The sequence below is a fragment of the Staurois parvus genome, unplaced genomic scaffold (assembly GCF_062004578.1).
Source record: "Staurois parvus isolate SC_StPar_1 unplaced genomic scaffold, SC_StPar_1.0 ptg000312l, whole genome shotgun sequence".
Classification (NCBI taxonomy): Eukaryota; Metazoa; Chordata; class Amphibia; order Anura; family Ranidae; genus Staurois; species Staurois parvus.
In genome coordinates, this window is record NW_028318108.1 from 1679664 (window position 1) to 1693213 (window position 13550).

The following is a 13550-nucleotide window of genomic DNA, read 5'->3' on the forward strand; positions in this document are numbered from 1 at the left end:
ACTTTTTGTTATAAAACATATCCAATAAAAAAATGTTAAAAATTAAATGTTGTCATAAATTTAGGCCAAAATGTATTCTGCTACATATCTTTGCTAAAATCCCAATACGTGTGAATTAATTGGTTTACGTGACAGTTATAGCATCTAGAAATGGTATATATACTAGAATTTTTTTTTTTTTTTTTTATACTAGTAATGGCGGTGATCAGCAACTTATATCGGGACTGCAGGACTGTGGCGGGCATTCTGACACTGGGTGGGTACTAACTAACTGCCACTGACATCCCCAGTGACACTAATACAGTGATCAGTGCTAAAATAAACCCTGACACTGTACTAATGGCACTGGGCAGGGAGGGGTTAACATCTGGGGCGATCATAGGGTTAACTTTGTGCTGTGTTTTACTAGGGAAACATGCTGTTTTGTATCTCTCTGCTGTGCTGTTTACACACAGGTCTCTCCCCTGTCAGCTTTTCCCGACAATCGCCGAGTTCTGGTCCAGGAATCGCCGGCCAGGACCTGGTGATTGACATCTCTAGCCGCCAATAGCTGCGTGGGTAGGCCAGTGCGCGCACGTGCCCCCTGTCTGGAGAAATATACATGTGATTTTGTGCAGCCCTGCCGCCCTGTAGCAGTACTTCTGCTATAGGGTGGAGGGCAAGTGGTTGAGAGGAGCTATTAACATGTTATGGAGAAAAACACTGAAAAGTGTTCATCAGGCCTCCTTCCAGGATCTCACAATTGATCTGATATTTACTTTTTCTTTTCTTTGCTTTCTTTAATAGATACATTTTACATACTTTCTGGTAGTACAATTTTTTCAGCAAAACACTGCTGTCTCTTTCTGTATCCTAGGCTGGGACTAACGGTTACATGGCACCTGAAATTCTGAAAGACGAGAACTACTCTTATCCTGTGGATTGGTTCGCAATGGGCTGCAGTGTGTATGAGATGGTTGCAGCCCAAACACCTTTCAGAGATCCAAAGGAGAAGGCAAACAAGGACGAGGTGAAACGGAAGACACTGGAGGATGCGGTTACATTTAACCATCCAAACTTCACTGCAGAGGTTAAAGATATATGTAAACTCTTTTTAGCAAAGAAACCAGAGGAGCGATTGGGAAGCAGGTGAGGAAAGCCTGTTTTGCTTTGCGTGTACAAAAAAAAAATCACATAACATTTCTTCTTTTGCAAATTATTTATGTCCAGTAACTGTGCTTATACTCAAATACACAAATACAGTACATATATATATATATCAACAGTACAACAAAGTAACAAAAAGTGCTCTCAACCAGGAGAGAAGCATCTGCTCCATGTGCCTTACTGCCCTCCCCACAAAACCTCCAAAATACTATGTTTCAGCAAAGCCCAAGTGCGGCAAACTTAAAAACGATCTCTTGCAGCGACTCTGTGTCTGCACTGCAAAGGTTGTTTAATCCATAGGAGAGTTTTTGCACTTTATCTTACTTGATCCTCTGCTTCCCCCAGTAGATGGCGCTCCCTCATGCTCCAGCTGTGGACTATCTGCCATCACATCCAATGCAGGGGTATGGACCCCACATTGGTCTTGGTGATGTCAAGACCTTAGAATACTGGAGCATGGGATGAAGACACTGCAGGAATTGGTCTAGTAGTGCAGAGGAGTGGGTAAGTGGATCCTGTTTTTAATGTCCCCTAGACCTAAATGAGCAATTAACTTTTGCAGTGCAGGTGCAGCCCCACTGCAAGGGATAATTTTTAAGTTTCCCAGAAATGGGCTTTAAATCTCATCCAGTCCTTGATAGTACTTCCCAACATCTCTAGGATGAAAGAGATGGGGTTCCAGTCAGTGTACCAAGACCCAAAAACTAGTAGTTTGGTTCTAGATGTATTAACCCATTGTGGGTGAACTAAAACTTAAATACTGTTCCAACGACATTATGTGTTTATATAGGTGGCTGAGTGACACCCTTGAAAGCCCTGCTATGTTAGGATACAACCTATGTCAGCTATGCAAAATCCCAAATCTTTCTAACATTTGGTCTCTTTTCTTTTCTGAAAGCATTTCTAAAGGTTCAGATTAAAAAAAAACATTTCATACTTACCTGCTGTGTTTTACCTGGTCTGTGGCATAGAGCAGCCCCAATCCTCCTCTTTTCAGATCCCCGCCAGCACTCCTCGCCCCTGCAGAGGAGAAAGCTTCTTGCCCTGGGTGCACCCGTGCGCGCTCACTCCCAAGCCGCCTCTGTGTGTCTATTTATAAGTATACTGAATGTTGTCATACTACAAAGCATACCTAATCGGAGATGTAGTACCTGACCTGGACTGACATTTCACCTCAGGGGCAGATCACTTAGGCATAGTAGGACATGTAAACAGTCACTTTTAGGTGAAAACACAAAAAAAATGTTATCACACAGTCCATGGGAGAGCAAATGGTTACGGTTGCAGATGCTCAGGTTAAAGCAGATCTCAGTCACTTCAAAGGAAAAGAGCCTTTAAGTCGAGACCTGCACTCCTATGTTGGAATTCTCTAGCAATCATCACCAGAAGCAACAGCATCCTTTTTTCTCCAGGAGAGGTACCCAACTCCCACATATGAGTTTCCAACATACAGTGAGGAACAGATGTATTTGAACACCCTGCGATTTTGCAAGTTCTCCCACTTAGAAATCATGGAGGGGTCTGAAATTCACATTGTAGGTGCATTCCCACTCTGAGAGACAGAATTAAAAAAAAAAATTCAGGAAATCACATTGTATGATTTTTAAAGAATTTATTTGTCTTGCACTGCTGAACATAAAGTATTTCAACACCTAAGAAACAGCAAGAATTCTGGCTCTCAAAGACCTGTTACTGTGCCTTTAAAAAGTCCACCTCTACTCCACTTATTTTATAATTATTAATTATTTTATAATTATTAATCTAACTTAGTAGCACCTGTCTGAGATCTTTAAAGACACCTGTCCACCCCACAGTCAGTCAGTCGCCAACTACTACCATGGGCAAGACCAAAGAGCTGTCAAAAGACACCAGAGACAAAATTGTGGACCTCCACAAGGCTGGAAAGGGCTATGGGGCAATTGCCAAGCAGCTTGGTGAAAATAGATCAACTGTTGGAGCAATTGTTAGAAAATGGAAGAGGCTAAACACGACTGTCAGTCTCCCTCGGACTGGGGCTCCATGCAAGATCTCACCTTGTGGGGTATCCCTGATGATAAGAAAGGTGAGGAATCAGCCCAGAACTACAAGGGAGGAGCTGGTCAATGACATGAAGAGAGCTGGGACCACAGTTTCAAAGGTCACTGTCGGTAGAACACTACGCCGTCATGGTTTCAAATCATGCATTGCACAGAAGGTTCCCCTGCTCAAGTCATCACATGTCCAGGCCCGTCTGAAGTTTGCCAATGACCATCTGGATGACCCAGAGGAGGCATGGGAGAAAGTCATGTTGTCAGATGAGACCAAAGTAGAACTTTTTGGTCTAAACTTCACTCATCATGTTTGGAGGAAAAAGAAGGATGAGTTGCATCCCAAGAACACCATCCCTACTGTCAAGCATGGGGGTGGTAACATCATGTTTTGGGGGTGCTTTTCTGTGAAGGGGACAGGACGATTGCACTGTATTAAGGAGAGGATGAATGGGGCCATTTATTGTGAGATTTTGAGCAACAACCTCCTTCCCTCAGTCAGAGCATTGAAGATGGGTCGTGGCTGGGTCTTCCAACATGATAACGACCCGAAGCACACAGCCAGGATAACCAAGGAGTGGCTCCGTAAGAAGCATATAAAGGTTCTGGAGTGGCCTAGGCAGTCTACAGACCTAAATCCAATAGAACATCTTTGGAGGGAGCTGAAACTCCGTGTTGCTCAACGACACCCCTGAAACCTAACAGATCTAGAGGAGATCTGCATGGAGGAGTGGGGCAAAATCCCTGTTGCAGTGTGTGCAAACCTGGTCAAGAACTACAGGAAACGTTTGACCTCTGTAATTGCAAACAAAGGCTTCTGTACCAAATATTAACACTGATTTTCTCAGGTGTTCAAATACTTATGTTCAGCAGTGCAAGACAAATAAATTCTTTAAAAATCATACAATGTGAATTCCTGAATTTTTTTTAAATTCTGTCTCTCAGAGTGGGAATGCACCTACAATGTGAATTTCAGACCCCTCCATGATTTCTAAGTGGGAGAACTTGCAAAATCGCAGGGTGTTCAAATACTTCTGTTCCTCACTGTAAAAGCCCTGCAGACACCTCCAGCAGGATCCTCCTCTGGCTCTACATCCTGTTCTAATCTTCTGCAGGAGAGTTGGCCAAACTCCATGGGACTCCATCCTACCTCCAGTGAAGATCAGCAGCACCAGGCCTCAACTCCAGGCCTACTCACATCTGGACCCCTTCAGGCATGACAGGTCTAAAGAAGTAGTTCCATCACCTGCACCCTTCCCAGGCCAGAGCCTGGGGAAAATAGAGCATGTATCAGTCGGCCTTGAATATTTATACCATTTCCCATAATGCATCACTGGTTTAGGAAACTACTAGTGGTTTACTGGGAAAAGATATGCATTCTCATAATCCATACCTACTGTGTCACTAATACCAGAGATGGTAGCACCATCTACTGACAGAAACTAAAGCTGACAGCCAGGCTGAACTTAGGGGTGGCTGAACAAACCAAAGAAAACAAATTAGCATTGCTGACTGCAGCCATGCAGAACTAAATCCGGATACTGTTGCTTAAGGAAGGGCGGATACAGAGACATCCAGCTAAACAGAAGCTGATATAAGGTTTCAGGTGATTGGTGAAGAAAGTAGCATCTGTGCACCCCTTAGAGCCATTGGCTGCTTTAACCATTTTCATTAAAGTGGTTGTAAACCTATAACATGAAAAATGAACAAAGCATGTCGCTTTATAGTGTGTATTTGCCTCAATCCAAAGTAACAAGTGTAATTTCTCTCTGCTCTGTCATCCCTCAGTTATCTGCATGATTCACTCCTAATAGGTTAGGCTGACACAACAGAATGAGAACTCCATCCCCCTCCAGCTCACAGTGGATGACTGACAGCCTCAGCTATGTATGTTTCTCTATGAGCGTGTGTGTGTGTGTCCTCTCCATCCACTCTGCTCTCAGATTACACAGAGCTCTGTGCTCTGGCCATGCAGCATGTTTGACATCAGATCCCTAGCCGTTGCTGCTGAGAAATAGCCTGTGATCCGTGTACTTTGGAGAAGAGAGGGCTGCAGATAAACAGGTACAACTTATGTAGGAGGCTTTCTTTCATCTCTGTGTATAACCTGAGGCTAGTCACTTCCCAAGGTATATCAACCACTTTAGCTGTCAGTGATTATTCAACGTTTTGTACACATATTTAGTAAGATTAGTGAAAATGTAATATATTTAAAAGGATTATGGAATGTGTCATCTGGTGTATACTGAGAAAATCAAAAAATGAGAACAAACACAGATGTTTACATGTACACCAGAAACAGATTGTCTTCTGAACATTTGACCTCTCACCAGATTATGAGTTTCAAATCTAACTTTTTATTCATGCTGTCTTTTCTGGTTTGCTTAATAATATTGTATATTTTTATAGGTTTAATAATTAGAATTCTTAGCCAAATGTAAATTAAAATCATTACTAAGTCATTATTTCCATCTGCACATGTTGAATTTATTAGCACATATTCATAATTAGGGAATGGCTATGTACAAGTAGAGACTGCTGCTCTGACTTAATGTAAAAGAGAAGAAAAGCTTGTTTTGTCATACTTCTCATGTGGGTTGCAGGAGTACACTCTTGCACCCCTATGACCCAGAATCAGCCGACAGGGGGCTAAAGTCAGCTGTGGGCTGATGTCACAGACCTGCTCAGGTCTGTGAAAAGATCCAGACAATAATGTCAGGATCCACCCAGATTCTTGACCAGCAGCTGGCTCAGCCTCTCAGTGCTATGCCGAGAACCTGAGCCAGTTGCTTCCACTCCCTCTCCTGCCTGGTGCTCCACTGAGTGCTGAAGGGGCAGAGCAGAGAGCGGTGATTGACAGTCACCACTCTCTGCTCACAGCAAACCTGAGAACTAAGTAATCAGTTGTCTCGTGATTGCTCACGTCTCAGGCTTAGAGGTGGTGAGGGACAGCTGCACCATAGGGGTGATTCTCTATCAGGTAAGGTAGTGTGTATATATTAGAATCCAAAAGACCAGCGCTGAGGAGACTTAGGCTTGTGGTAAATATTAACCCCAAAAAAGTACTTCAAAAGGGGTATAAATTTATTCCATAAAAAGAATCATTAAAAGAAGCATATAATCCTCCAATGACAGCGGTGAACCCAATGTGTGGCTGTGATGGAATATCTGCTCACCTGAGCCCCTGCACCGGGATGGATGGTAATGCAAGGTGATCACAAGAGTCAAGCTGACCGGACTAGGGACTGTGGCGCATTGGAACTGACGTCACAGGTCCTGGGAGGAAGCGGAAGTAGGACACTGTATCAGGCTGAACTGCAAGCTGAGCTGGTTGCCACAACGCGTTTTGCAAGCATGCGCTTTATCAAGTCGACTGGGTTCACCGCTGTCATTAGGGGATTATATGCTTCTTTTAATGATTCTTTTTTTATGGAATAAATTTATACCCCTTTCGAAGTACTTTGTGGGGTTATTATTTACCACAAGCCTAAGTCTCCTGGTCTTTTGGATTTTATTTATCACTTCTTTCAGTGTGGCATTAGCAGCTGAGAATCAACTGGCTTCCTACAATCTGGGGTTTCGGCACTTGGACTTTTTTGTTTTTACAGTATGTATATATTAGTGACTTGACCAATATCAAAACATACATAAAATGGGACTACCACCATGGTTTGTAATTGGTCTATTAAAACTAGGAGAAAGTTCTAGAAAATGTGATTGACCCAGGAATGGCCTATAGACACAAAACAGGCACCCATCAGTGTGCAATAGGGAAGAGATATCTTAGGTCCAAGAGCAATCTGATTAAATTTAAACCTATAGAACACTAAGCCAGGAGATGTAGCGTACATTTTACTTTTCAGAGTGCACCATTATGCTCCTGGAACCCCTAACAAGCTGGGTGATAAGTCATTATGGCATAGAGCACTACTTTGATGATTGGGGAGGGAGGATGTTTGCCTCCTATGCAGTAGTGAAAGGCTTCCTACCTTCATCTTGTCTTTTTCACCTGCATAAGATGTGCATTGATCCTGTAGTTTCATGGTGTCATTTGTTGCCCTGTATACACTGCCTATAATAAATGAGTACATCTTAACAGTCTGGTGCAGTTTGTGTTCAAACATGAGGCATTCAGCATGGCACTGCGCAGGTTAAGGCATGAGCTCTGTTTGTAGTCTGATGCCTAGTACACACGATGAGAAAATCAGACAAAAATAACTACTTTCACAGCAATCGTTTGTTAAACTAATCATCAGTACACAGCTTCTGACATCCAATCACGACTGTTCAGACAATAGCTTATGAAGAAACATGAGTGAAATGTGTATTGTTTGTTAACAGAACTAACAGTTTTCATATGATTAGTATAGTTTTTGTATGAAAATAGTCAATGTACCAAGACTATGCATGATCGGAAACAAAACAATAAACCCAAAGAAGAAAGGGGCAATGAAAACAAATATTGTATTACAGAACATTTTTTTGTATTACGTAATAAGTCACAATTTGCCTTTCTATTAAATATTGAAACCCCTTTGTTACCATGTTGACAGCCTTGTGGATCATGGCTAGCTCTAAGCATGGCTAGAAGAGGGGTCACACGTACATTACATCACTTCTGATTACATGCTAGAACGTAGTTATGTACATGGGAAGTTGTATTCTGTTGTACCAGAATTTTTGCATTGTCCCATTTTCTCATCATGTGTACTGGTCTTAAAGTGTTACTAAACCCACGACAGTAAAACCAGTCTGTATATACAGTAAAGCATGCTTGTTATACTCACTGTGGAACCTAAGGAGTTCATCCTCTGCATTGTGTAAAAAGGCTGTTTGATCCTAATTTCTCTGCTCCTCCCTTTTTTCCAGTGTCCCCCTCTTATCTCCTGATAAGACATATTGTGTAGAGACACTCTGCACATGCTCAATTTTGTGTGTATTGCTAGAGGGTTTTTTTTTTCTTGGGAGAGTGCATGTGATCAGCACGGAGCCAATCAGCAGTGTCCATACAGAGGTCAGGGGTTCTGCATCCTCCTAGAGAAAACTCCTCCTACAAGCTTTAACCAGTGCTGATACTGATAGCAGTCACAAGACTGTTCTAACTGCTGATGAAAAAAGGTATTTAGCAGTTTATATTTACTAAATAATTGCATTTCCATGTTCTGTGTACTGTGGGAGACCAGATATCATGAATGCAGGGTCCTGGGTTTAGTAACACTTTAGGATCTGACATTTTCTGTGAAGAAACTGCATACCATAATACCTGGGTCTTGCAGTCTAGTGTCCTGCAGGTGAGAGCTGAATAGTAATTAGATCTCACATAGACGCAACAGGCAGATCAATTGACAGAGAGATCACCATGCTGGAAAAGATGTGTAATCACATTAGCACTCCCACATTTGTGATGCAACATAGAAGAAATTGCAAGTCATGAATTAGACGCTGTGGGTGAGAATTACTAAAACTTGAGCACTCAGAATCTGGTGCGGCTGTGCATGGTAGCTTCTAACGTCAGCTTGTTCAAGTAAGCTTTGGCAATAAAACCTGGAAGCTGATTGGTTTCTATGCAGAGTTGCACCAGATTTTGCACTCTCCAGCTTAAGTACACAAGTCCCAGTGTGACCCAGAACAAAAGTTGCCTTTGCCTTTAGTGACTAGGGACAAGCTAAGTGAATGAATACAGGGACACAGGGGAATTGATCAGCTATAACACTACAAACTGCAGCCACAATATGTGAGCCCATCATTACAAGGTAAAACAAACAAATGATACAAAAAAATATAAGTACACTAATAGCATAAAAGTTTACAATGCATTTAACATCTTCAAGGTGGTCTAGCATAGAAAAACATTTGAGGCCATGCATTTAATTTAAAGATAAGGCACATAACGGTGCCTTCTCTACAAAATGTGAGCTTCATTTGCAGCATAAACGAGCTTACATATTAACTTTAAATGGCTCTTTATTGTAGGACGCATGTTTACATGTCACATAGTTATTAACCACTTGCCCTCCAGAGGATTTACCCCCTCTTCCTGACCAGGAAATTTTTTGCGTTACGACACTGCGTTACTTTAACTGACAATTGTGCGGTCATGCAACGCTGCACCCAAATGAAATTTATGTCCTTTTTTCCCACGACTAGAGCTTTCTTTTGGTGGTATTTGATCACCTGTGCACTTTTTATATTTTTTACTTTTTGCTATTAAACATGTCTAGTAAAAAAAATAAAAAAATCTAATTTCTTCATAAATTTAGGCCAAAATGCACCCGTACCACCCTGTAGCAGTACTTCTGCTATAGGGCAGACAGGAATTGGTTAAAAATGATATGGTTGTAGCAGTGATGGTTCAGCAGCATCAGCTTAACTGTAAGGGAAACGCAAACAGGCACACACGTATTCCAATTAGCATGCACACTTGGTGCCCAATTAAACTGGTCTGTCATTATGAGCAGTTGCTGAATGGTCTTCAGCTTGTTCCTGTTTCCTGATCCGCTGTACCTGCTTACCTGTGTATGACAGAGTAGACACCAACAACCAGCTACTCCGGAACTCATGCCACTCTTTGCCCTCACACTCTCTGTCTTTACCTTCAGGAGTGTTGGGCAGGAGGTGCAAGAGAGGCCTCCATAAAATTCTAGCCTTCACCAGGTACATGATAGTACCATTTAGCCATGACTGAGACTGGAGGAGGTACCTCTCTGCTTGAGGCTCTATGCCAACAAATCTCAACCCTAATTCAATTGGTGACGGGACTCCAGGAGGGTTATTTTCAGCTTGAAGGTCGTATGCGCTCTCTGCCCACTACATCTCCAGCTTCAGCTCTTGCACCTAGAGTAGTGATTCCTTCCCCAGAGCCTCGAGTGCCTACCCTGGAACGCTTCTCCGGAAATTGCCACAAATTTCAGGCCTTCCACAATGCTTGCCAGCTGTATTTTGAGTTACAACCACAAAATGTTTCTCATTCAATAAGGTTGTCATTTCTCTATTGCATAAGGAACCACAGTCATGGGCCCATCATCTTCTGGAACAGACCAGCATGGTTCTTATGTCAGTCTTTTCCTTCTTTGAGGCCACGGCTCAAATTTATGACGACTCCCAACGAACCTCTACAGCAGAGGCTAACTTGCATACGCTCCGGCAAGGACCTCACCCCGTGGAGGACTATGTGATTAAGTTCCACAAATGGAGTTCAGTCTTAGATGATGCAGCCTGGCGGTACCAGTTCTGTTTGGGACTTTCAGAGGCTCTCAAATATGAACTTGGTAGACCGGATCCACCAGCAACACTCCCAGACCAGATCCAGCTTGCTATTCAGTTTGATCGCAGAATCTGAGAGAGGAGGGCAGAGAGGTCTGGCAATACTCAACCTACCTGGACATCAGCAGCTCCTGCGCACCCGGCAGCTCCAGCTCCAGCTCCAGCAACATCCTCTTCTATGGTGGAATCTATTCAAGTGGGACTTACCCATTCACCTCTGTCCTCCAAGGAAAGACTCCAACATCAGCAGAAAAACTTATGGCTCTACTGTGGTGGTGTTGGTCACTATCTGTGTGACTGTCCAGTAAGGCCGCGGAAGTCTGCCCCTGCATCTGATGCTTCCAGTTATCCTGTAAAAAGGGCATGCAGCTGTTTTATGGACTATACCTTTGCTAACCAACACCAAATTCCGCTGCTAAAACGCAGCATCTGAAGATTCATCTGGTGGATGGCTAAAACCAAAAGTCAGGTCCGGTCACATAAGAAACTTTCGCTACTGGCAGTGACCCCCTTGGGTCATTCGGAATACCGAAACCTGGACATTATTCCATCACCTTTGTTTCCCATCAATCATCCTGGCTATTCCATGGCTGCAGGTACACAATCCTAAAATAAACTGGGAATCTTGAACTGTGTCATTTCCTACCACCTTCTGCAACACTGTTTTCCCCAACCATCACCACTTCGGCCCCCCTAGTGAAACTGCAGCCAGAGACCTCAGTTTCACAATATGTTCCTTCCACTTATCATAACTTTTTATATATCTTTCATAAGAAGAAGGCAGAGACCTTACCACCCCATCGACAATACGGTCGCCCGAGTGAACTGTTACCCGGGGTTGAGATTCCGTTTAGATGAATTTTCCCCTTATCAGAACTAGAGCTTGAGGCATTGCGCCTGTACATCAATGAAAACCTGGAAAGGGGGTTCATCCATTCATCCACATCCCCCATTGGGGCTGGCATATTTTTTGTTGAAAAGAAAGATCACACTCTAAGACCTTGTGTGGACTATAGAGAACTAAATAAAATAACAGTCAATAACTGATACCCACTTTCACTTGTTCCAGAAATTTTCCAGAGGTTCAGAGCAGCAAATGTATTCACAAAACTTGATTTACGGAGTGCATATAACTTGGTAAGAATCCGGGAAGGGGATGAATGGAAAACAGCTCTCCGTACTCAATTTGGGCACTTTGAGTATTTAGTCATGCCTTTTGGACTATGCAATGCCCTAGCTACTTTCCAGCACTTCGTCAATGAGACTTTCTCGACCTCTTCATGATCATGTATCTTGATGACATACTCATATTCTCGCTTTCCACGGAAGAACACTGTGTGCAAGTTAAAAAAGTACTCTCTGGGACCACCAGTTATATGCAAAGACTGAGAAATGTGAGTTTGAGAAAGAAACTATAGTGTTTGGGACTAATTATCTCACACAATGGACCCGCAAAAAGTTAGTGCAATTCTCGAGTGACCATTACCAAGAAATTGAAAAGGAATCCAGAGGTTTGTTGGATTTGCCAATTTTTATTGTAAATTCATTAAGAACTTCTCAGGCAGCATCAACCCCATTACTCAGCTTACAAAACAAAACACCCAATTTCAGTGGAATCCGGCAGCACAACTCGCTTTCGATAAATTAAAAGCTCTCTTTATGTCAGCACCAATTATGCAACATCCTGATCCTGCATTACCTTATGTCCTTGACATAGATGCTTCAGAAAACGCAGTTGGTGCCATTCTATCTCAACGCCAAGCCGCTAAGTCACTTCTACACCCTTTTGGCCTTCTTCTCAAGGAAACTCAGTTCTTCAGAGAAAAAGTATGATGTGGGAGACCGTGAGCTACTTGCTATCAAGTCCACTCTGGAGGAATGGCGTTATCTGCTTGAGGGGGCAAGTCACCCAATCCTGATTTTCACGGACCACAAAAACTTAGAGTATCTCCGTACAGCTAAGCATTTGAAACCCCGTAAGGCCAAGTGGACCTTGTTCTTTTTGAGATTCGCGTTTCATATAATCTACAGATCAGGTTATAAGAATGAGAAACCCGATGCTCTGTAATGCATGTTTCTGGAAGAAAAGGAAGCTACTCAGCCCAATACCATCCCACCAAAGTTTTCTGTTGCTGCAAGGAGATTTGATGTCACAGTTCAAACAAGCATCAAGGGCAGAAGGTCCACCAAGTGACTCGCAATTGCAAGAATGGGGTGAATTGTTCTTCCATTGTTCCTTAAAGCTTACGCCAGTCAGTCTTAAACCTGTGCCATAACCACCTCCTGGCAGGACATTTTGGGATTCACAAGACTTTGGAGCTTTTACAACAGTCCTTTTGGTGGTCCAGCATGAGGTCTGATTGTCCGGGTTATGTAAGGGCTTGTGCGGTCTGCATCCGAGCAAAGGAGACAAGACTAAAGCTTGGGGCCTGTTAAGGCCTTTGCCCATTTCTGGTAAGCCCTGGGAGATTATTAACATGGACTTTATCATAGAGCTACCACCATCTGAAAACGTTACCACTTTTTTTGGTATAGTCAATAGGCTTTCCAAGATGGCGCATTTCGTACCAATGATTGGGACACCATTTGCTTTAGAGACTGCACAAGCATTTGTTAAAGAAATAGTAAGGTTGTACGGGGTTCCTCTGATTGAGGGGTTCAGTTTACATCCAAATTCTGGAAAGAACTCTGTAAAGCACTTAAAATTGAGACATGGTTAAATTCAGCATATCACCCCCAAATGAATGGTCAGACAGAACGAACAAACCAGAAAGAAAAATATCTTCAGTGTTTTTCTTCTCTGCAGGATGACAGGGCTTCACTCCTTCCTCTAGCAGAATTTGCCTAAAACGACTCTGTCCATTCGACTACAGGTCAAACTCCATTTTTTGTGAACTTTGGATTTAACCCTTCCTTGTTACCTGATACAGTCTTTGATTCACCTATTCCAGATGTCCAGGAAAGACTGTAATTTCTGCAAACCAACAATAATGTTTTGCCAAGGCCCAACAGGACAATAAATAATTCAATGATAAAAAGAGAAGGGGTGATGTGGACCTCAAACCAGGGGACAGGATTCGGCTATCAACCACTAACTTGAAATTGGCCTGCCCT

At 42.8% G+C, this 13550-nt stretch overlaps 1 protein-coding gene across 1 annotated transcript in view; it reads left to right on the plus strand.

Annotated features, from left to right (window-relative positions):
* The window catches only part of GRK7 (G protein-coupled receptor kinase 7), a 76934-nt gene that overhangs the window by 56951 nt on the left and 6433 nt on the right, over window positions 1-13550 (plus strand). Inside the window, exon 3 of the mRNA XM_089683517.1 lies at window positions 857-1128. Coding sequence (XP_089539643.1) covers window positions 857-1128 — 272 coding nt within the window. The remainder of the gene's footprint in view (window positions 1-856; window positions 1129-13550) is intronic.